The following is a 22,364-nucleotide window of genomic DNA, read 5'->3' as shown; positions in this document are numbered from 1 at the left end:
AGAGGCACAAAAATCCAGCTCCAGGGACCTGGATTTAGAAACCAACGCGTTTCGGCAAACGCCTTCTTCAGGGTGTTACTCAACACTTCAGGGTGTTACTCAACACCCTGAAGAAGGCTTTTGCCGAAACGCGTTGGTGTATTATTTTAATGTTCTAGCCCGTGAATCAATAAAGGCCTTTTATTTCTAAATCCACCTGAGTGCCTGGACCTGGATTTTTGTGCCTCTATGGCCCATTTTGTCCTCCTTTTTTTGCTCATTGTATTCCCTTTCATGAGCACCGGTGGTTTGAGGGATACCAGTAGCGCCCCTGCTTTCTTCTTTCTCGTCATTTTAACCTTGTTAGATTAATCAAAAACACATCTTCTGGTGACTCATACTGCCCTCCTAATACGTGAAGCCTCCTCATGACCAAAAGTTTAATTTTGAAAGTTATATATCCCTTTAGTATTGCTGATTCACTAGCGTGAGCTGCATTGCTCCATATGGATGAAGCCAGCAGCCATGGCAAGAGAAGAGAGGTGACAGCCAGCCAGGTGTCAGACAAGTCAGTGTTCGACAGCTTTGCTATAAAATATTTATACATTTTATTTTTTTAATATATTTTTGGGGGCCTTTTCTGCCTTTATTGATAGGTGTATAGTAGGCTGACAGGAAACGGAGAGAGAGATGGGGGGGTGACACACAGCAAATGTCGTCAGGATTGGGACTCAAACCTGCGATGCTGCAAGTGCTGGATTACCAGCCTACTGTAGGTGCCTGGACCACTAGGCCTATCTATACATTTTAGCTGAGAAATATCTGCCATGCAGTTGCTCAATCTTCAATATTGCTCCAGAAGAGCGCACAAGTACTGCGCTCGGCTGCGTATGTAGGTAGCAAATCAGGTGATCAGCACTTCTGGCAACGTCATCATTAACAGCCAATGAGGGACCAGCATTCCTGGTTATGCCAGTAGTGATGTCAGCGCAGTTCGGTATATAAGCGCATTCCTGGTAATGTCATCATTATCAGCCAATGGGCCAGCAGAGTGCAACTCATGGCGCGCCCTGCTGGCGTACAAGTAGGCCATGTATGGCCTACTTGTGTACAAGATGTAAGTTGGCACCTCGACAGAGTGCAGTTCTAGTTATCTTTGCCATGTTATTTGGAACAAGGTCATATTTTTGAAGCGGTGAAAACCGCTTCCTATGAGTGGCTTTGTGTGTATCATGCCCATATATGGTAATTTTAGTCCAGAATGAACAGGCTTTTTCAAAAACAGAATGTCCGTTTAATTACCATATATGGTGATCTCAGTCCAGAATGAACAGGGTTTTTCAAAAACACAATGTATGTCACCTCATGTCCATATATGGTCACTCCAGGCCAGAATGAACAGGTTTTTCCTGTCCCGTACGTGCAAAATATCAGTCCAGAATGAATAGGCTTTTTCAAAAAGCAAAATGTGTGTCCCATGTCCATATATGATCATTTCAATTCAGAATGAATAGGCTTTATCTGTCCTGTACGTCCAGAATATGTGTGCGGTGTCCCTCCCGGTCAGATGAATGGATACTTTGAGGATTGGTCAAGCTTCACATGATAATTTGGCCTTCAGGTTTTATCTGTCTTGTACATGCAATAGGTCTCACCTATTGCAGCAATGACAAATAGCCGCATAAGAGAGCAAAAGCAAAGGCACAATAAGAATATACAGATGCTAACAGAATGGTAAAAAGGAGCATTGAGGCAGACGAGAGTAAATACATTGAAAATCTAGCAGAAGTTGAAAAATTTAGTAGGCCACAAAGATAACAGAAACTGAAATAAGTATAGAGGGATGCAGTTGACAAACAACTAAGAGACCAGCAAGCAGGACTTTTTATATATTTTTTAAAAACCTATTATACCGGCTGTCATACCGGCTCTCCAGACAATTCTATACTAAGATTCACCGCTTCACTTCGAACCGAGGTTTGATTTTTTACCTCCACATCACAAATAAAGGCATCAACCTGTATTTTGATACTAAATTCACATGTGAATAATCCTTATTTACTCACTTAAGAGTCACTGCTCTCCACAAGATCCCAAGTCCGAGAGTGTGTCCACGGGCCAACTGTGTGGATATAACAGCATTGACCTTCTTTAAACCCAGCAATCTAACACGAAGCAGAGAAATTAAGGAAAACAACAAAATCCAGAGTTAGCAACTACAGAGGTTTTATTTTCAAGACTCACGCTCATTCTGTGAATGAATCGTGTGTGTACTCTGCATGTGATCAAAACTGAAAATGGGTATTTGCCAGTTGGCAACCTGTGTTGTCGGCTGAATATCTTATGCAGTGGTGAATTGCCAACTATCAGACTGAGATAGCTGGTGTGTCCACTATAAATGTAGGGATTATAAGATAAGGCTTGGAAATTCCTACCAATCCAATGAGACTCATGACTGAGCACATTAAAATGTCACTTCTGCTGGCTCACCTGCTAGAGATAGGGATCCTCCTGTATGAATGCTCATCGTATTTCGATAATCTCCACTGTGACTATCTGCTAAACATCTGAAACAACTGCTCACCAATATTAATACGATCATTTCACCTTATGATTAATAAAAAGGCTTTTCTGGCACTGCAGCTGTCAAGACTGAAATGCTAGCCTACAGTGAATCTTGAAGGGCTGTCAGCATGCATTATGTAACTGGAGTGAAAAGAGAAAATATGACTATGAAGTTACTGTACCTGTATGTGGTGCAATTCACACAAACAAGGTAATGCACTGCAAAATGACAGTCCACAGACAGAGGGAGGCATTTCATTGATTGCCTGCTGCAGGGCATACACACAGGCCTGGTTGCCATTTAATAACACATTCTGGTTAATGTAAGCACTTGGGGTAACACTGCAGATTGAAACCGAAACTGCCAACTCACTGCAAAATAGAAAATCAATGCAAATGGTGCTTATTTCTCATCCTCCACAGACATAAGTATAGTGGTGAATTATGGGACGTCCCAGCTCATCAACGTGGTGATGAATGCAGAGTTGTGACAGCACATCCCGTTAGCGGCAAACACTGCACCTTGTCTCCTTCATCACTGACAGCATGATGACTGCTATACTGTCTTTGCACAGCAGCTAGCGAAACGATTGAGACGCTTTCACAAAAAGTGCCGTCCTTAACGACGCCTGTGTGTCATGTGTGTGCATACGGATGTACGCGCATACATTATGTGTGTGAGTGTGTGAGATTGTGACAAAGTGACCCATTTATCAAGAATGGCCACCCTTCCAGCAAATGAACTCTGCGAACATTGGTGCGCCCAGCACTCTGCTCCCCCCGGCACGGACAGACAAGAAAGCATGAGCGATCACATTGCTCCATTCCATTCACCAACAACAAATCACTTAATTTAGGAAAGCCATGGCATTTGGTCACTCTATGGCATTCAATAAGGCCTTAGACTAGATAACCAATATAAGTCACAATCTATTGAGAGCTTTGGCCATAATCATAAATAAACATTTTCCCATTAATGGAGTCATGGATGTTTGAGTTTAGCTTGTAAATCAGTGATTTCTCCAGGGACTTTACAATTGTACTGCCCCTACAGGCTCACCTTGCCCATGAGGAGTGAACGCAGCCAACATTTGTGCTCATGTGGATGTTTGGCCAAGCCGCATGCACTGCAGATGATTTGAAGAAATAAAATGCAGCAACTTCACATTGACAGCATTGCCCAAAAATAAACAATACAATTTTGTGTAATTACCCACCTACCTACAGTGTCTCAAACTTTGCACACACACTCCTTGGCTGCCAAACCACAACCTCCACCCCTCATTTGTCACATGGCCCTCTTCTAGCGCCACCATGAGGCCGATTCTTGCAAGACACATTTTTGCATACTGCTCCTACAGATTTTGCCCTAAAATCACACAAAGTGGTACACAGTATTTCGACAGTCATGACATCAAAATGCATCTGTCCCATCTAGCGCCACCATCTGGCCGATTTTTAAAAAACAAATTTTTGCATACTGCTCCTACAGATTTTGCCCTAAAATCACACAAAGCGGTACACAGTATCTCCACAGTCATGTCATCAAAATGCATCTGTCATCCCATCTAGCGCCACCATCTGGCCGATTTTTGTAAAACACATTTTTGGACACTGCTCCTACAGATTTTGCCCTAAAATCACGCAAAGCGGTACACAGTATCTCTAAAGTCATGTCATCAACATATTCCCTCCTGATTGGCTACCATTGCCTTCTAAAGTTTGTCTATGCGACCTGACGGTCGCTTATCTCCCGATTTAGGGAGTCTTACTGGTGTGATAGAAGCTTTTTTTTCCTCTTTTTTATATTAACTACTTGAACCCTAGAGTCCAGAACTTTAGCCAAAAATAGCAGATCTACAAGCTCACAACGCCTCACGCTGCGAGGTGTTGTGAGCTTGTAGATCGGCTATTTTCGGCAAAGAGGTTTGGTGTAGAGGAGAAACAGAGCAGACTAAGTACAGAGTGAAAGGTAAAGTTTTGACGGTTCAAGTGGTTAAATATCTGAAAATACAAATTGACATGAATCCAAAATACACTGATGATCGTGCTGTCAAACAATGAAACTATATCTCTGAACAGGTTGTGGGGGTCCCTGCTTCATCTCTCTCTTAACTAAGGGGTCCTTGGCCTGAAAACGTTGAAGACCCCTGCTTTACAACATTTTGGTTGGCATAATTTCAAGTATACTGTTGAGATGTAGTCAGTTTGGCTCAATGAAAGATACGCATAGACTCTTTTAAAGCCCCAGGTCTGTTTTTTGCCAGCAGAATAATTGAGGGAATATAAACAAGTAACTTGCAATAGGACTTGGGGACTAAAACCTTTATAATTACTTTTTTCATTGTAAGTCAAACCACTGCCCACTCCAGCTCTGTTAATCAAGACCGACTGTTATATCAGACAATTATTATATCTATGCGCACACACACATGCATTCATGCACGCACGCATACATGCTCACATTCATACAGATTATGTCCCAGGCATCATGCTGTCAAAATGCCACGGACAAGCTTGAGTGATTGTATTTAAGAGCAGCAGCTGCCTCACTGCTCTTTGTGCAAGAGGCTTTTGCATCAGAAAGATTTATATTTCAAACTATGTATGTATCTGTGCCCACTTGTCAACAACAGCGACCTCGAGGTCGCGCCATGTCGCAGCCATCTGCAGTGATGTATATCGGACCACTTACCCATATATGGAGACCCCTGGTACCCTTATATGGAGATGGAGATATACCCCAAACATGCTTACTCAGTTATTCGTTATGTACAAGTCCTATGACGTCTATGACATCTGACATCATTCCCATCCCATCATTGATGACATCAGGGATCTCCATATATGGGCATAAAAGGGATTATGTTAGTGTGGTTCGCCTGACATCACAGTGATGTCAGAGCGGCAAACCCATAGACCGTAAAAAAGCGTACACGGACAGACAGCCGGATGGCCGGAGACATGATGTGCCGTTTCTCGTAATAAACTGCGACCTTCGGTCGCAAACAATACTGTATACTGTAGCTCTTTTCAACCAACTGTATACAGATCTTCCTCAGCGGAGGTGTTAAATGGTGAAATTTGTTCTACCTTTTGAAAATGTGCCACTATTGATCCCCGTTTTTGACAAGTGTACAGAGACATATCATATCATATGTTTATGTATACTGTACTTATAATTATAACTTCTCGGTTATACTTATAATTATTTCTGGATGTACAACAAGACCTGGGCTGAGTAGCACTATGCACTGTACTTTATGAGTAGCCTATATATGTTTACCTTGTTGAAAGCATCACCAAGGGAACACATCTTAAAATTCATTGTGCTGTATAATGACAATAACGTATTCTTTTCAAATAGCCGTGCTACACATTCAACATTCAAGATTCAAATAATCTGGGAAACCTGGTAGCGGAGTGGTTAGGACACGTACCACAAAAGGCCTGACACAGAGTGGAATTCTGAAGGCATCAATTAACTACACAAAAGCAAAGGTCACCGGGGGGATCATAAATTAACATAATCTGTTATCCTGTAACTTTAAAATAGCAAAATCCCACATTGTGAAGTAGAGTAATAACAGTGTTGAATTAAAAGTGTGTGTGTGTGTGTGTGTGTGTGTGTGTGTGTGTGTGTGTGTGCGTGTGTGTGTGTGTGTGTGTGTGTGTGTGTGTGTGTGTGTGTGTGTGTGTGTGTGTGTGTGTGTGTGTGTGTGTGCGTGCGCGTGTGTGGCAAAGATGCTGCTACTTCTACCCCAGAAACCGGCAGTTCTGTGTTGTATTGTGAAGTCCTACTGTATGCCTCTGGTTTATAACTTTGTGAATTACTGTACTGCACCTTCAATATTTGTGTCATTCCTTGTACCTGCAGTGTTATGTGGACATAAATGGTTAAACTGCATGTGTTTGCACGCACATGTATGTGTGTGGGTCTCAGCTTTTGTCAGATGTAAGAAGCAAGCCACCAAGGATAAAAGATTGGAAATCACTTCAAGTATACAGATGGTTTTCTCCCTCATCACGTTTACAAAACTTGGCTGACTATAGACCAATTCGTACTTATAATGTACCGAAAACAGACGATCTACGCTCACAATGGAATGCAACGTGTTGTGAGATCAACTATTCTTGTCAGGCGACACCATCGTACGGCAAAGTATAAATTGGGCCTCATGCTATTTCAGCAGTAGCCAGTCACAATGTAGTACTGTAAGTCCTTGGTAAGCTGAGAGAAATCAATGCATTCACATGATTTACAGACATGCAAGCACAGGGCTAGAAGCGTTTGTTTCCCTGAGGAGTATGAGCCCCTCTGGGAAACACATTTGTAATAACATTTGTCCCCGCATTTGACTGCATAGATGGAGTTACAGGTATATACATAGCCAGAGGAATGCTGTCTCACTATGTAAAATAATTATAATCCACAGTCTACACGACAGCATTTAGGCCAAGGAAAACTGCAAACAGGGATATTTGATGGAGAAATCATGTCTCTGTCACTGGTGCGATTATAGATAGATCACGTTGTGGTGATGGCCAAATAACTACTTGTAGCAGAGATCGCACATACACAGAACCACAAGTAATGAATTTCTCAGGCTTCCTATATTTCAAATGGAATGTTACTTAATTGTATGCGTATTTTACACCTACAGCCTACAAATAGTATTGTGCGGTACAATCAAGAGCGTATATATATTTTTTTTATTTTTTTTTACAGCCTACAAATAGTATTGCGCTACAATCAAGAGCGTATATATATATTTTTTTTCTTTAAATTAAGCAAATATTACATGCATATTCGCGTCGCTTTTTGGTGTGTATGGAAAAAGGCGAATCGCGAATACTTCGCTTTTTTGATTCGCTTATTCACGTCGCTTTCGCTAATTCGCCGATTTCTGGGCCCTAAAATGATGCCTGGAGGTAGCCGTCCAGCCACCATGTAACAAACATGCAACTCGGGGTGCTCGCTGGCCTACCAGTCCAGGCGCATACCACATCTGCTCTGATGCCTGACAGCGTGTCGTGGGTTCGAGTCCCGGTCCCGACGACCTCTGCTGTGTGTCACTCCCCATCTCTCTCCCCATTTCCTGTCACCTTCACCTGTGCCTATCCTGTGTTTTATGCTTTCTGCTGTTGTTGCTATATGACACCTGAGACACCCCACTGGGATCAATAAAAGGTCGATCTATGATCTACAGTAGTTGCCTTATGTGCTGACGGGGTTATTTTACTCTACAAAATCCATGGGATGTTGGATCATAACCAACAAGCTGCAATACCACCTGCTCCCTGCTGAGAGAAGACGAGGCAGACTATAAGAGCCTTCCGCCATTACAGTTTCACATCCTCAATTCAAGCTTGAATAATATATATATTTTTCCATCTGTTTTATCAAAGAGAACTCTTTAGGCTACTGCCTCGAAGCAAAATCTGGAGTGTTCATTTAACTCTGAAGTGTAAGAAGAGTACATTTGACAGAACAGAGTCAGTTGAATAAACACTGCATTGTATTGTGTGTTGATTATGATCCTTGGAAATGAAGAATTTTCCATCACATTACGAGACAAATGATAATTAAACAACTGAGGGCTGTTGCAGGTGGTTCCCGCTTCCCTGCATCTTGCTTTCTCGGAAGTGTGGGAGTTTGCTTTGCTAATAGTGCCAAGCGTGAAGTGCCATATAACTGTTATTAGGATGCCAGCAGCTGAATTGGCCTCTTGAAAATGGGGAGGGTCTCCTCAATAGCCCTGTGAAGATTAAGAAAGACATTTACAGCTGTAATCCTATAATTCAGAACTCCCTTAAAATTTGGTCCCAGTTGTTAACTCTGATAAAAGCGCCCAAACTATATCTGTACACTCCCATTTGTGGCAATCATGCCTTTAAACCAGGCCTGACTGACCCAGTGTTTCGTGCATGGAGGGAGAAGGGTGTTGGTTCTTTGATAAGTTTGTATAACATAGATGATAATTTTGTTTCCTTCAAACAACTGCAGCAGGCTTATCAGCTTCCGGCTTCACACCTTTTCAGATATTTTCAGATGAGAGATTTTTTCAGAACCCACGTCCCACGTTTTGAACAAAAAACGTCCCATCCTGTACTAGAGAGCATAATGCATGTCGAACCTTTCGGTAAAGGTGCAGTCTCTGAATTCTATCACATTTTACAGGACTTGTCTAGCCCATCTTCCCTCCCATTTAAGGAAAGTTGGCAAAGTGAGCTGGGATTGGATATTTCGGAGGAAACATGGGAGGAATGTATCAATAATATTCACCGCAGCTCGATTAATGTCAGGCACTCCCTGATCCAATTTAAGATTGTTCACAGACTGCACTTTTCTCCGGCTAAACTACATAAATTATTCAATGAATCTTCTCCCCTATGTGGTAGATGTTCTATTGAAGAAGGGACCCTGGCACATCAATTCATTCTGTGCCATAAGTTGCAAAACTTCTGGAATCAAATCTTTGATTTTTTTGCTAAAGCCTATGAGAGGGACTTCTCCCCGGCTCCATTGACTGCACTCTTTGGGGTGCTGGAGCCAGGGTGGGCTCTAAATAAACATGAAGGATGCTCTCTACATTGTTGGCTAGGAAGTTAATCCTTCAAGCCTGGAAATCGGAAAAACCCCCTTCAATCAATTTATGGATAAAGGAGCTAGGAGGAGTCTTACACCTAGAGAAAATAAGGTTTGTCCTCTCGGATAGGGAGCCTCTTTTCTATAAAATTTGGTCACCTATTCTCGGTTTGCTAGAGACTTGGAAGAGAACAGATAGTGGTCAGCTGCCCCCTAGGGTTGTCTGTTAATATCAGTAAGATATGGATTGTGATTGCTCTCAGTGTTGTCCGCCTAGTCTGGGGACGCGTACCGCCATCAGCCGTCTGTATGTTTTTATTTTTTATTTTTTATTTGTATTTTTTATTTTTCTGTTTACATTTGTTATTTCAGTTTTTTTGTATATTGTCTGGACTTATTGTCTTACTTTTAATTTTAGTTTTTGAATTATGTGTTTGTTCACTTGTTATTTCTTACTCTAATTGTATATTTTATATTTTGCTGTTTATATTTGCTACCTGAAAAAAAAAGTTAATAAACAGATGTTTAAAAAAAAAAGAAAATGGGGAGGGTTTGTTGACAAACCCTAAAAGGCACTTGTCTCGGGTGATCATAAGCATCTGTCATAGGCCTAGTTCTTTAAAGATTATCTCACAAAATTCCTGCAATGAAATAAAGAATGTTTCAAATGAAGCAATGAGAGGAACCATATACCATGTTCCTATAAAAACCCCAGCATCGGTTAAGTGGTTTATGGTCACCCAGTCATGAAGAAGCCTTTGAGAGAGAGTCCCTGTGCACCCTCTGTGCTGCCTGAAAGTTCACCCACTCACCTCCCCCATGCTGTCCAGCTGCCTCAGGCCGCTTCAGGCAAGATAACTTTGGTAATAAGCTGTGGGGGTTCGGCCAACTGTGGAGGGGGGTTGGGGGTTGGGGAGAGGAGATAAGAATGGTTTCACGGGACTTGGTGGGATGGACAATTCCTCACACACCTTGTGTCCCTTCCCTCTCAATCTCTAAAGGCAGATCACTGACAGCATGTCCTCCAATCTAAAGAGACACACACCTCCCACACAGTGCCTGAACTGAAGAAACGACTGTCGTGCCGATAGGAAACACATTGACATTTCATCATCCTCTCCACATCGAACCACCATTGACTGTCAAGACACCAACTGTTAATTAACTGAAACTTACTCGCTGATGGACAGCTTGTCTCTCTCCATCCTATAGACCCTCTGACATGGAAGGTACTTCGTTCACCTGTAACCTGTAACCCATCCATCAGTCTGTCATAAAGTTATGCACGGCATAGCCGCCTCACAGTTGAAATGGCAATCCTCTTGAATCCCTGGCTCTGGCAGATGGGAAATAATTCTCGACAAGATTCCAGAAGACAGATTGAGTTATTTAGCCATGAAATTTAAACTGAGTCAACCTTGTATGAGCAATATAAAAGTATTCTCCCAATATCACTTTCTGTAAGGGGCATTAGAGCGTGTCTCTCTCTCTCTGTATGTGTGTCTTGAAACCCTCCTCTTCAAACTTGGCTATACCTCCCTCTTTGGTCTTTCATCTCCAACAATGCGAATCTTGACCAACTGTCAATTTGGGAAAGTTTCCGACATTCTGCTGACATAGATGTAGGGAGCTTTAAGGTCAATAAAACGTGGGCTATTAAACTGGTAGAGGCCTAGCAGGAGTCAGTTATGTGTTTAATTAAACTGAGCAGAGCAGAACAGAACAGAAGTGGCGGTAGGCTGTCAGCATCTATGAAATAATAAGACTGAAGAGAACCCAACCTTTGAATCTGACGGTTTTCTGAACCAAAAGGTTCCAGATTTTTAATTGAGCAGAAAGGCAGTCAGACAATCTCATGTCTAGTGTTCTCAGAGGAAGGTTTAACTTTAACAAGTGGGTCATTCTTCTAGTATCAATCATGGCTTCAATATTAGGGATTTGTTATAGGTAGTTTATTTATTCTTCCATTTCTCTTTTTAATATTAACTAGTCCTGTGCCTGGCATTGTTCTCGTCTGTCATAACAGACGAGAACCCAGACCGGTTCTCGTTAGGCAGAATAGTCACCATTGACGTCCAGTTGTGCAATACCTGTTGTATCCGTCTGTCTGTCTGTCTGTCTGTCTGTCTGTCTGTCTGTGTCCCTTTCATGCCCATGCATTATATGGAGATCTCTTATCTCTGTCTGTCTGGCTCTCTTTTATGCCCATATATGGTGTTCCGTGTCCAGGCCAGTCTGTGATGTCATCTCCAAATTTGGGCACTGTAGTGATGTCAGTCAGTCATCTCCAAATTTGGTCACTTGTTTCATCATGTCAGAAAGACATTATTTGGGCATTGTTGTTCAGTCAGTGATGTCGGTCATTGTTTCAGCATGCGGCTGTTACCATGGCGTGGCACTGTTTAGTATCAGTGATGTCAGCATGCGGACAAACGGCGGACACTCCGGACAGACATTCCGTAAATTAATAGTTATAGGCTAGATACACTTCCCTATTTAGAGCTTTAGAATGACAGATTCCTTTTTCACATCCATTCATTGCCAAAGTTAAGATCTTAACTTTACTGTATTTTTTGTCTACTCTCTTGAGAAATGTGGGGCTTTATGTTACACAGTGTCACTTTCTTTCCTACATCAAAAATAAATCCATTTGTTACCCTTCCATTGAGCCCTCACTCGACCAAAACTTGAGAAGATAATAGAAGCTCACGGAGGGTAGGAATAACGCCCAAAAGCAGAAAATATGTGAAAAGTAAAAGTGGAGTGATATTCAAAATACAATCTCATTGTGTGTCCTTATAGGGTTGTTTTAAAGGAAGATTAAAAAAAGAAGTAGTCTATTTGGGATTAATTTGGAAAGGATATTGTGGGTTTAGAGCAGCCCAGACTGCTGAAAGGCATATCTGTTGCATTGCTGCAAAGCCTATACCAGATGGGCATAAATAAGATCATACAATGTTGTCGCTGGTTTGCCAGATAGACAGATTTCCACAGTACAAAAAATGCAAAGCATACAACAAAAGAACAGTGCACACATTATTTTGTTGTTGTGACCTCGCTAGTGCAACATGACAACAAATAAGACTCAATTCTATTACGACAAATATTTAGTTCCAGGGACCCCCCGAGAAGCAAAATGTCAGTTAAAAATGTTCGGTTAAAGATTTGCACTCATTTTCTTGGCCAAATACATATCATTTTGACATACATATCATTTTGACATGAAAAGGTTTGAGCACCACTGACATAGAAACATAGGTTTTTCAAAACCTTAGAAGGTTTTTAAAGACTTGCTCAAATGTTCACGATTTTTCAAAAATAACAGATCTACAAGCTCGCAGCGCAGCACTCGGTGCTGCGCTGTGAGATTGTATATCTGCTATTTTTCAATAGTTAAAGCATTAAATAATGTGTAATAAATAATGCGTTCATGGGGGGCCCGCAGTGAATCCTTGTACCCAGGGCCCAGAATTTGGTGTGACACCCCTGCTAGTCCCCAATGGAAACAAGCCATAGGCTTTCTTGGGTTTAAAATCCTCTTAGAAGACCTTGCATTGAACAGTAATTTCCTGTGCTTTTTATTTTTACAAACTGCTAATATATTCAATCAATCAATCAATCAATCAATCAATCAATCAATCAATCAATCAATCAACCAACCAACCAACCAATCAATCACAATATAGGCAAACATGTGTAGTAGGCTATTATAAAGTAAAAGCATAACTCATCAAATCTCAACAAGTAAAAACATTTAGATATGTCAAGGGAAATTTGCTTTGGATTCTGCCCACATAATGCCTCATCCTCATGGGCATGGACCACATATTGTGCAGCTCTTATACTATGCAAATATTGCAGAACTGACATATTGTTCATCACTATGGCCAACATCCAGTATATTTGTGTTTAGGGGCATAGGATGTCTTGATGCTAATGTTCAGCCTGCATTTGAGGAGGAAATTGGAATATTGTTTTTGCCAGACGGTAAAAGCTGGTCCTTTTTAAGGGCAAGCTTGATTTTTTTTTTTTTTTTTTTTTTTGCAAAGGTTGAAGTTAAAAGGTGTCTCCGTCCTTGACGATTAATGTATTGACCAACGCCACCACCTAGTGGTGCAAATGAAGACTTGCAGTTTGTAAGTAGGTAGGAACGGGAACTACTTTAGTCGATATTTTGTTCCATGCGGGAATCTGATCTGTGTAGGAATATTAGGTTGTTGTTTACATCAACAACAATTGACCATATCTGACCACTTGGTGACTTAGGGGTGGCTGACCTCGATAATTTGATGTGGTAAACACATCATGCGCATTTTGTTTATTGCTTGGGGTGAGTGGTTTTTAAAAGGTTTTGTTTCAGGCTGAATGCACATTGCTTGCTAATTAGCAGCTAACTCTTAGCATTATCAAAATGCTAGTACGCCAACCAACTAACAGACCATAAATAACGTACGCTGTGTCCTTTCCCTTATTGTCTCGCAGGTACACGAATATGAGTAAAGATTCTAGAATGAGGGCAACCATAAACCAGAAGTTGACTGAAATGGGAGAGCGAGAGAGGTGTGGCAGACTTGTTATGACAGTGGATCCTTTTTTTTTTATTTTTTTTACTAAGTATCAGTCTGCAATGTAGAAGTACTCAAAGCCCGGGTTATAATTCCGGCATTCAAAATGAGTAAAAGTATGAAAGTGTTGGGATCAAAATGTACTTTAAGTACCACAAGTAAAAATTAAATGTCGTGGAGTAAAAGTGGAATATTTGGATCCGAGATGTAGTGGAGTGTAGCTGTAGAACTGTCTAAGTATTGGAAATTGGAAATACTCAAGTAAAGTACAAACACCTCAAAATTGTACTCAAGTATACTGACTACTGATAGCAACAACGCGTAATTTATTTTTAATTTGTTGGAAATGTGAAAGTTAACACGTTACCCTGCGTGTCCTAATCTTGTCTGCACTGGCCTTTACTGATTGGTTGACAGGCTGAAGGAGTTGCTGAGAACTAAGCTGACTGAATGTGGATGGAAGGACCAAATGAAGGCTCACTGCAAAGGTACACATGAGAGCACCTCTTGTCATAGCAGATGAATGCACTCAAGGCTAGATTCATTCATTGTAATTCATGTAGATCTGGTGGCCAGATTGCACTGCAGGCTAGCACAAAATAATGTATTCCTGGTCTGTAATGAAGTGTTCTCACTCATTGCAGAAGTCATCAAAGAGAAAGGCTTGGAGCATGTAACTGTAGAGGACCTTGTGGTGGAAATCACTCCCAAAGGAAGAGGTAGGTAGAGGACTATTCGGTGTGCTGCTCACTTGCTAGCAAGGTTATAGCTTTTCAACACATTTTTTCCATGTCCTGTGCTAAAAGTAAGCAGCAGGGGAGCGCCGTGTTCTATGAAGAATTTTATTTATGACATGTGCAATTTAAAACACTCACGGCCAAGTTGTCTCAAATGTGCACTATGTATATAATTCAATTCCGTTTGGACTGCGATAACTTTTCTATTCTTTCCTTTCATGTAAGCCTGTATTGTTCAATCAAAATTCATCTACATTGACAGGATGTGGGGCTGTGGCTGGTTGGCATGGGGGTGCTTTTGTATTTTAGGCCTATGTGATGTTATGTGATGTTATGTGATGTGACTGACCCAGCCCATAACAGCTGCCATATGTTTATCAGAAAGTTAATTTGTGCTATTTGTGATACGTTGGAGAAAGGTCTCTAGCAAACTCAAACAACAGTTTGTGTTCGCTAGAGCAGTAGTTCCTTGAGGGGGTCCCCAGCAAAATTTGTTAATACCTGCATAGCATAAACAATCTGTTTAACCTCTTTACCCATAAACAGTATACGTTGGCTATTTTGAAATAGCAGATCTATAAGCTCACAACGGACCACAACACGTTGTAAGCTTGTAGATCTGTTATTTTCTAATATATGTATATATTTTTTAATTTGTATTTTATTTCTTCATGTAATTACAGAAACGAAACATCGATTATTTTTTTTAAATCATGAAAATGTTCGCCTTTTTAGAATATATATATATATATATATATATATATATATATATATATATATATATATATATATATAAACATATGTCACAGTTAGTTTGAGATTCAGTTAGATTGAGACCAGGAGCGCTCATTGTGCGGCGTGAGGCGGAGCAAGCGGTCGTTTTGATCCACACACGCTTTGATTTTCCCACCTGGGTGACAATGGAGAGTCGGCAGGATCGCGCCTCACCTCACAGAGGTTAGGGTTAGGCATAGTTTTACTGAGGTTAAGGTTAGAGTTAGGCATAATAAGCTAATGGCTAAACACAGCTGAGCTAGGCTAGTAGATAAACAAAGAGGGGACGCAGATGAGTGACATCAACGACAACACAGTGAGCCACAGTGAATGGCTGTGTTGTCGCCATCTTGTGGCATCATCTGGGAATTACACAGGTGTGTTCATTAGTGATTATCAAAGTGAATTCACTGTTTGTCAAATCCCGCCCCATTCTGCTCTGTTACTAAGTAGTACAAATTACCCTGGGCAGATTGTTTTTATAGTGGCAGTGAATGGGGGGAGGGGGTATTTTCATTGCCTCATTATTGCTATTTAAAGTACCAAAGGAAAAACATCTAGGTGATATTAATAAAAAGGTAAGACAAAGGTACAGTAGTTACATTGCAAAACAGGGGGTTTCCCCCGAAAATATATGTTTTAATTTGTTTAATCCCAGTGGGACAGAATCACCATGGCAGATTCTTTTATAGTGGAAGTGGATGGGGGAAAAAGGTTTTTCATAGCCTCATTACAGCTATATAAAGTACCAAAAAGAAACACATCTACTTTGTTGCTGACTCAGCCTGGCTAGAGTGGTTCAAGGTAGGGTGGTCTTTTACATACGTGATATTAATAAAAAGGGAAGAAAAAAGTACAGTAGTTACATAGCAAAACAGTAGTTTTCCCCCGAAAATATATGTTTTAATTAGTTTAATCCTCTGGATCAGGCAGAGAAGAGAAATATAAAGAGAAAGTGCAGTGCATCTTGGGTAGGAAGATGACAGCCAGCCTATTAGTTCTACTACAAAATTGGCTGGCTTTTGTAATTCTGCCCATTTAAAATATACTGTATGTACCCAATCGAAACTCTTAGTTACATTGATAAGGTCCATGTGAACTAGTCTGTTGAAGCTTATTCATTATATTGAGCGAAATCGCTATCACCTCGCGGGGCCGTACTGCACGCTCGCCGTGCTCCACAGTGTGCACCGTGGTGGAAGAGCTGAAGCAACATTCTCCCACTGCACAACTCCACCCCCGATAGCAAAAAGTGAAAGATTTTTTCTGGTTGGCCAGTCAGGGAGTCTCAGGGACCAATCAGAAGGCTGACAAATGGTGGATTGATCCAGGTGGTGGTAGGACATCACCACCTGACATCAGAGACACATACTTCCCACAGATCATAACCACCCAAGGAGAGTTTGAAAATATGACCAATGATGAAAAACTCCCATACCTGCTGGGTGAAGTAAAAGAATGTGCAAACACAGCAGCAAGATTCGTGAGCTGCTGTGATAAGAGAAGGATATCAAATGGAACCATTGTATATATATCCCTGCTCTGCCTGCACGTTACCGTGTCAGTGATGCATGAAAACTGTTTTCACCTGTACATATTTTGTTCTGATTGTATTGTATTGTGTACACTTCTGCTTTGGCAATGTAAACGTATGTTTTCTCATGCCAATAAAGCCCTTTGAATTGAATTGAATTGAAATTGAATTGGTAGGGGGGTGTGGTGAAATACAAAACGAGCGCTCTTACCCCAATCTAACTGAGTTACCCAAACTAACTAACATGTGTGTGTGTGTGTGTGTGTGTGTGTGTGTGTGTGTGTGTGTGTGTGTGTGTGTATATATATATATATATATATATATATATATATATATATATATATATATATATATATATAATATATATAATTTTCTTTTTTTGCAACTGAAATAATAATAATTAAAAAGAAATAAAGGGACCCATAAAAATGTGTCTGCGACCCACAAATCCCGACACAGTGCTTGGGAACCAGCGTGCTAGAGGACTTGGTTGTGCTGTGCTGTTCTGTAATGTCATGCTGACCAATGTCTCTGTCTCTTCCAGCCTTAGTGCCAGACAGTGTCAAGAAGGAGCTTCTTCAGAGAATAAGGTCCTTTTTGGCTCAACATGCCACATGAACTAAACAACAATCCAATTGTTTTTACACGTTTTCGCCCCATAAAAGACCTGCCCATGCCGCCATGATGTAGAAGTTTGTTCTTTTTCTTTTTTTGTCTTTTTGATTTGTTCCCTTGTTTTTTATCCGTTTAACTGAATGTATAACATGACATTTTTTATTCTGTTCTCATTTAAACCAGTTTTGTAAAATCATGTACCTTGCACACTCAATTCTCATTTGTTTATGAAATGTGTATAAATAAAATTTTAATTGATTCAAGTATCTTACGCCTATTTGACAAGTGTATGATATCACACATTTAGGTTGGCACACAAAGTTTTGGAGTGATGTTCAAGTTGACAAATACTATCTGTGCTGTCATAGTTCATATGCAATTGAGTGCTATTGCCTTTCAGCGCACTTGGTCAAAAGAGCTCCATTCATAGCTCTGTGCATGTGTAGCCTAACCTCAGAGGTACAGTATCAGGACAGTAGCCAACTTCATGCCTAGTCTTTCAAAGACAACAATATCACAAAGTCATGAAAAGAGTCTTTATCAAATGCTTGACAGAATATATGGAGCTGTATGGACAATTTACCCTGGTAACTTGAAGAACACTGGGCTTGTGCACTGAAATAAGGTTGTCCTTTGACTAAATGACACATCCCCTGTGCTTGTATCCAAACATCCATGCTCCCCTGATGACAAGACGGCTGCTGCTTTACTTCCTAGAATAACAGGGTGTTCCTGACAGAAGGGAGAGATTGGGGTAGAAAGAGGGAGATTATGAAAAGATAAACAGGAGTGACCCTGTTCACAGGGAAAGGTATAACTCATGTGGATGCACCAAGGGACAAATTGCCCTCCCAGAACAGGATTGTCGAATTGTTTCAAGGTCCTCGATGCACAGTGAACAAGTGCATATAAGTGTTCCAATGGGAGAGTCACTGGGGTGGACGAGTAAAAAAATAAAAAATAAAAAAAACGTAAGTCACACCAAGCTGTGATGGTTTGTCAAAATCTGTAAAGAGCTGGATCATGACATCTGCGCAATGTCCTGCCAATTACATGTTCAACCACCATCTCTGCTATCTCCTTTCTTTTGAATGCTGCTGTGCAATGTCATAAACCTCTTATCAAAGCGATAAAAGACTTGAGCTGCCTGCCTAGATAATAGTCATTCTTTTACCAAATTAACTTTTTCGTAATTTTTTTCCCCCCTTCAGCTGACACAGATCATTTTTGTTTTGTTAAAACCTCTCTAGTTACACTTGCGGAATGGCTAATTGGTTATACATGACGTTCAGAGGGGCCGTGAACCTAAGCAACACACCCCTCGGCACGAGTAGCACATTAGTGGGTAGTGAGTGAGTCGTTGCGCTGGTCACCCACCGAAGACAGACGGCGTGTTTTCTTAGCCGAAGGACCCACTGTGACATCAGCCCAGGTGACAACGTGCTGATATACAGTGCTGCTGGGGAGGCCAAGTGGAACGCACTCGTCCAGCCTAGGCACACACGCTACTTTAATGGCCTGCATCAATCCCCATGTTATCAGGAGATCTCCCTGGACTGTGCATATACAGGGGCTCAACACAATACAGTGAACTGCAGAACCTTGCGGGATAGAATTACAGGTGATGCCATTTATTATCATACAAGAATTGTATTTACTTTCTCGCTCTCTGTTTCTCAGCTTTTCTCCATCACTCAAGACCTGCTGAGTTCTGCCGAGGAGCTGTACAGTAACCAGATGCCTGCACATCATAAAAAGCTAGAAAAGTCAATTAAAGAAAAACTAAAAAAATCCAATTCAGATGTTAGTTGGTGAAGCTGGGTTCTAGTGAGACAGAAAAACACATCCTTTTCAGTGATAAGCACATCAGATGATATGATCACAAATCACATATTCTGGCTGATAGATTTGTCCCGTGTCTGGTCCCTCTGAATGAGCTGTCATAAGATAGACAGTGGTGTCTGTCAGTTCAGAAAAAGTTAACGAGGGCGCGCGTGCAAGACACCAGTCATGTTGCCATACAGTACCTTAGAAACAGGCACAATGAAAACTACATTTTATTATTTCCCCCTGTAGCCAAGGTATGGCAGCTGCCATAGCTTGCCATACCCAATTGACGCCTCTGAAGATAGGGAACAACAAAGAGCAGGAATGACCTCACTCCCCTGATGTCAATATCAAGCTGTGTCAGAGAAATGCCCAATGACATTTAAAAGGGAAAGATAAATATACCTTGTGTGTGCGCGTGTGTGTGTGTGTGTGTGTGTGTGTGTGTGTGTGTGTATGGCGGCTTTTCCGTGCCAGCTAAGCGAAGCGACGCATGTGTGGCAAATGGCTTTTTGTTTACATATGCGTGCGTGCATGCATGCGTTAGTTCTGCTCCAGTGGCACTCCGGGGCACACGTTGCGCTGCATCAAAGCGTCTGGACGCATCGCGTCTTTACACGATGGTTCCGCGAAGGTTATTTTATTATTTCATCCATCCATTCATTACACATCCATTACACATGCAGTGTCAGCGTTACACTTGTCAAGCCGACATTTCATTGAATTCATAGGGTATTTATTTTTGTTCGATATGATTACAGTATATTGAGTCTACAGGCAGCAGTGGGTCTCAACCAGTGGTCCGGGGACCACCAGTGCTGTGTTGGTCCTTGAGGGGTTAGGGTTTCCATGCAGGTGATCTCCAGTTAAAATATGGAGAGTAACCAAACGGAACTATAGACCCTTAACTCTTGAGAGCGTAAAATGAAACCAAATGGACCCTGCCTGCCTTGGTTTTGTACTGCGCCGTTGGTTCGTTCTGGGCGAGCGGTTGTTTTTTGTGCAACTAAAATACTCCTGTGCACATTACATTGGCGTAGGCCTATAGGAAAAAATAAATAAAGCCAAGGAGAACTATTAACGGCGAAACACAGGCCCACGAACAAAATATTTATAGCCTATAGCGAATAGGCCTATATTTGTTTAATTTCGCCGTTTTAAAGCACCATGCTGGCGAGGAGGCTGCGCAAAAAAAGTGATTGTGCTGTCAAACAATGAAACTATATGGAATCTATGAAGGTTGTGGGGATCCCTGCTTCATCTCTCTCGCCTGTGACACCACGCAAAGCGTTTCGGGGTATTCCGAGTTTTGCACGATCTGATCATCTGCTTCAAATACCACCAGTGGTCCTTGAGGCTTGAGGTGGTCCACAATCCCCAGCTTATTAATGATGGAGTTGGACAGTTGGTAACCAAATGGACCTCGGCGCTTGCCGAGATCTCTCTCTCTCTCTCTCTCTCTCTCTCTCTCTCTCTCTCTCTCTCTCTCTCTCTCTCTCTCTGCTCTCACTGGGCGCAGTGGGGCAAAGTAACTAAGTCGATTTACTTATACTGTATACTCAAGTAAAATGTTGAGGTAATTAAAAGATATGATTAGGCCTATTATATTATAAAACATCCATTGATCCACTTTAGCCGTACGTTTTATGCCTATATGCCTATAACAAGACAACTAAAGGAAAGAGAGATAGGGGGAGGGGTTATTATTACCCTTATTACTATACTACTAACTAGGTAACCTCGCACACCAGGCTTTACTAACTAGGCAAGGGGCTGCCTCTCCGCTGAGCGCATGCATGCATTGCTGCGTGACAGACAGACAGACAGACAGACAGACAGACAGACAGACAGACAGACAGACAGACAGACCTGGCCCTATTGCGAAGGGCAAATGCGTTGTACAGTAGTTATCTAAACCGGAGCATGGAGGAGCTTGGAACATGCATGGTACAAAAAAAATGGCGGAATGGCAGAGAATCTATGCAGATTAGCAGTAGGCCTAAATGGTGAGGCCACATTCTCATAATATAATTCGGTTTAGTCGTGCGAATGGGAGGGGTGAAGTTGCCACATTCTTGCATATTTAATTGATACGTTTGCGCTCGCACTGCACTTTGTCATCCGAAACAAGGAATCGTCCGTGCACGTCTGTCCAGGGACATGAATGTATCCAAGCTGCATAATAATGCCTCCTCCATCTCCCTGTGTGTAACCGCAGGACCCCCGCAAGCGCCGCATTAGCCTATTTATCAGCGGTCAACGTTCGTAAACGGGCAATCAAAAAATAAAACCAGCGGCGGCGGGAGAGTCTCGCAAAATCTACCAGCAATAAACCAGACAGAAAATACTTTAGCAAGATATTAATATCTACGAAGAGGGCAACGTCTCTCTCTCTCTCTCTCTCTCTCTCTGCCCCTCGTCTTGCCCTCCGCTGGCTCACTCGCTGCGCAAAAGCGTCTCCATTTGGACACAGAGAGCAGCGCGCGCGAGCTAGGGCGAGAGACCCACACATCGGCCTATATTATATTAGCCTATAGCCTATATATGATATACAAGTGACTCCAGAAGCACTTTCCTTTCATCTAAATGTGAGCAACTCCTCACAAATAATACACTATGTGCGATGGAGGGAGGGGTGATCAGAAATTAAATCAATGAGGGGAGGAGGCGGCCAGAATGGTCAGAAATCTAATGTAACCTAACCCTAACCCAAAGCCCGATACATAATTGACAATTGGAGACCGGCCCGGCCCGAAGACCGACATTTTTCTAAACAAGCTTAATTGCAGAGTGCGTGTAGCGGCGGCCTTTTGTTTTCATTACATTTTAAATATTGGTGAAGAACAGAGACATGATACCCCTTTCCAACTGTCTTTATTCAATTGTGAAACAGGTCCCGACTCCCGAGGACAATTTAACAATGAACAATCCTTTGAGTTTGCGTTGTGCGACATTTGTGCAATTAAAATAAACAATCTCAAGTTAAGTATGTGTATAAAATATTAGAATGAATAGCCTTAATCAGTCAAGCAACGAAACATTCCCATTCCCTGGTTAAATTAAAGTATGTAAATAGGCTAAACAAATAAAATAAACAGCATTTGTTATTTTAGTCCGTAACACAGTACTTTTCTTTGTATGAATCAACACTTATTCGTTCAGTTTAATAGTCCCAAAAA

General features: G+C 41.5%; 1 protein-coding gene across 1 annotated transcript; it reads left to right on the top strand.

Annotated features, from left to right (window-relative positions):
* Positions 1-13,323: 13,323 nt before the first annotated feature.
* eny2 (ENY2 transcription and export complex 2 subunit) lies at positions 13,324-17,600 on the top strand. Its single transcript, XM_080748296.1, has 5 exons — positions 13,324-13,463; positions 13,616-13,693; positions 14,116-14,186; positions 14,343-14,417; positions 17,288-17,600. The coding sequence occupies exons 2-5, from the start codon at positions 13,626-13,628 to the stop codon at positions 17,359-17,361; spliced, it is 288 nt and encodes a 95-aa protein (XP_080604422.1). The 5' UTR covers positions 13,324-13,463; positions 13,616-13,625; the 3' UTR covers positions 17,362-17,600.
* The last annotated feature ends 4,764 nt before the right edge of the window (positions 17,601-22,364 follow it).

The sequence above is a fragment of the Nannobrachium achirus genome (assembly GCF_963921795.1).
Source record: "Nannobrachium achirus genome assembly, chromosome: 2".
Classification (NCBI taxonomy): domain Eukaryota; kingdom Metazoa; phylum Chordata; class Actinopteri; order Myctophiformes; family Myctophidae; genus Nannobrachium; species Nannobrachium achirus.
Note: the sequence above shows the minus strand (reverse complement) of the source record. Positions and strands in the feature narration are given on the sequence as shown.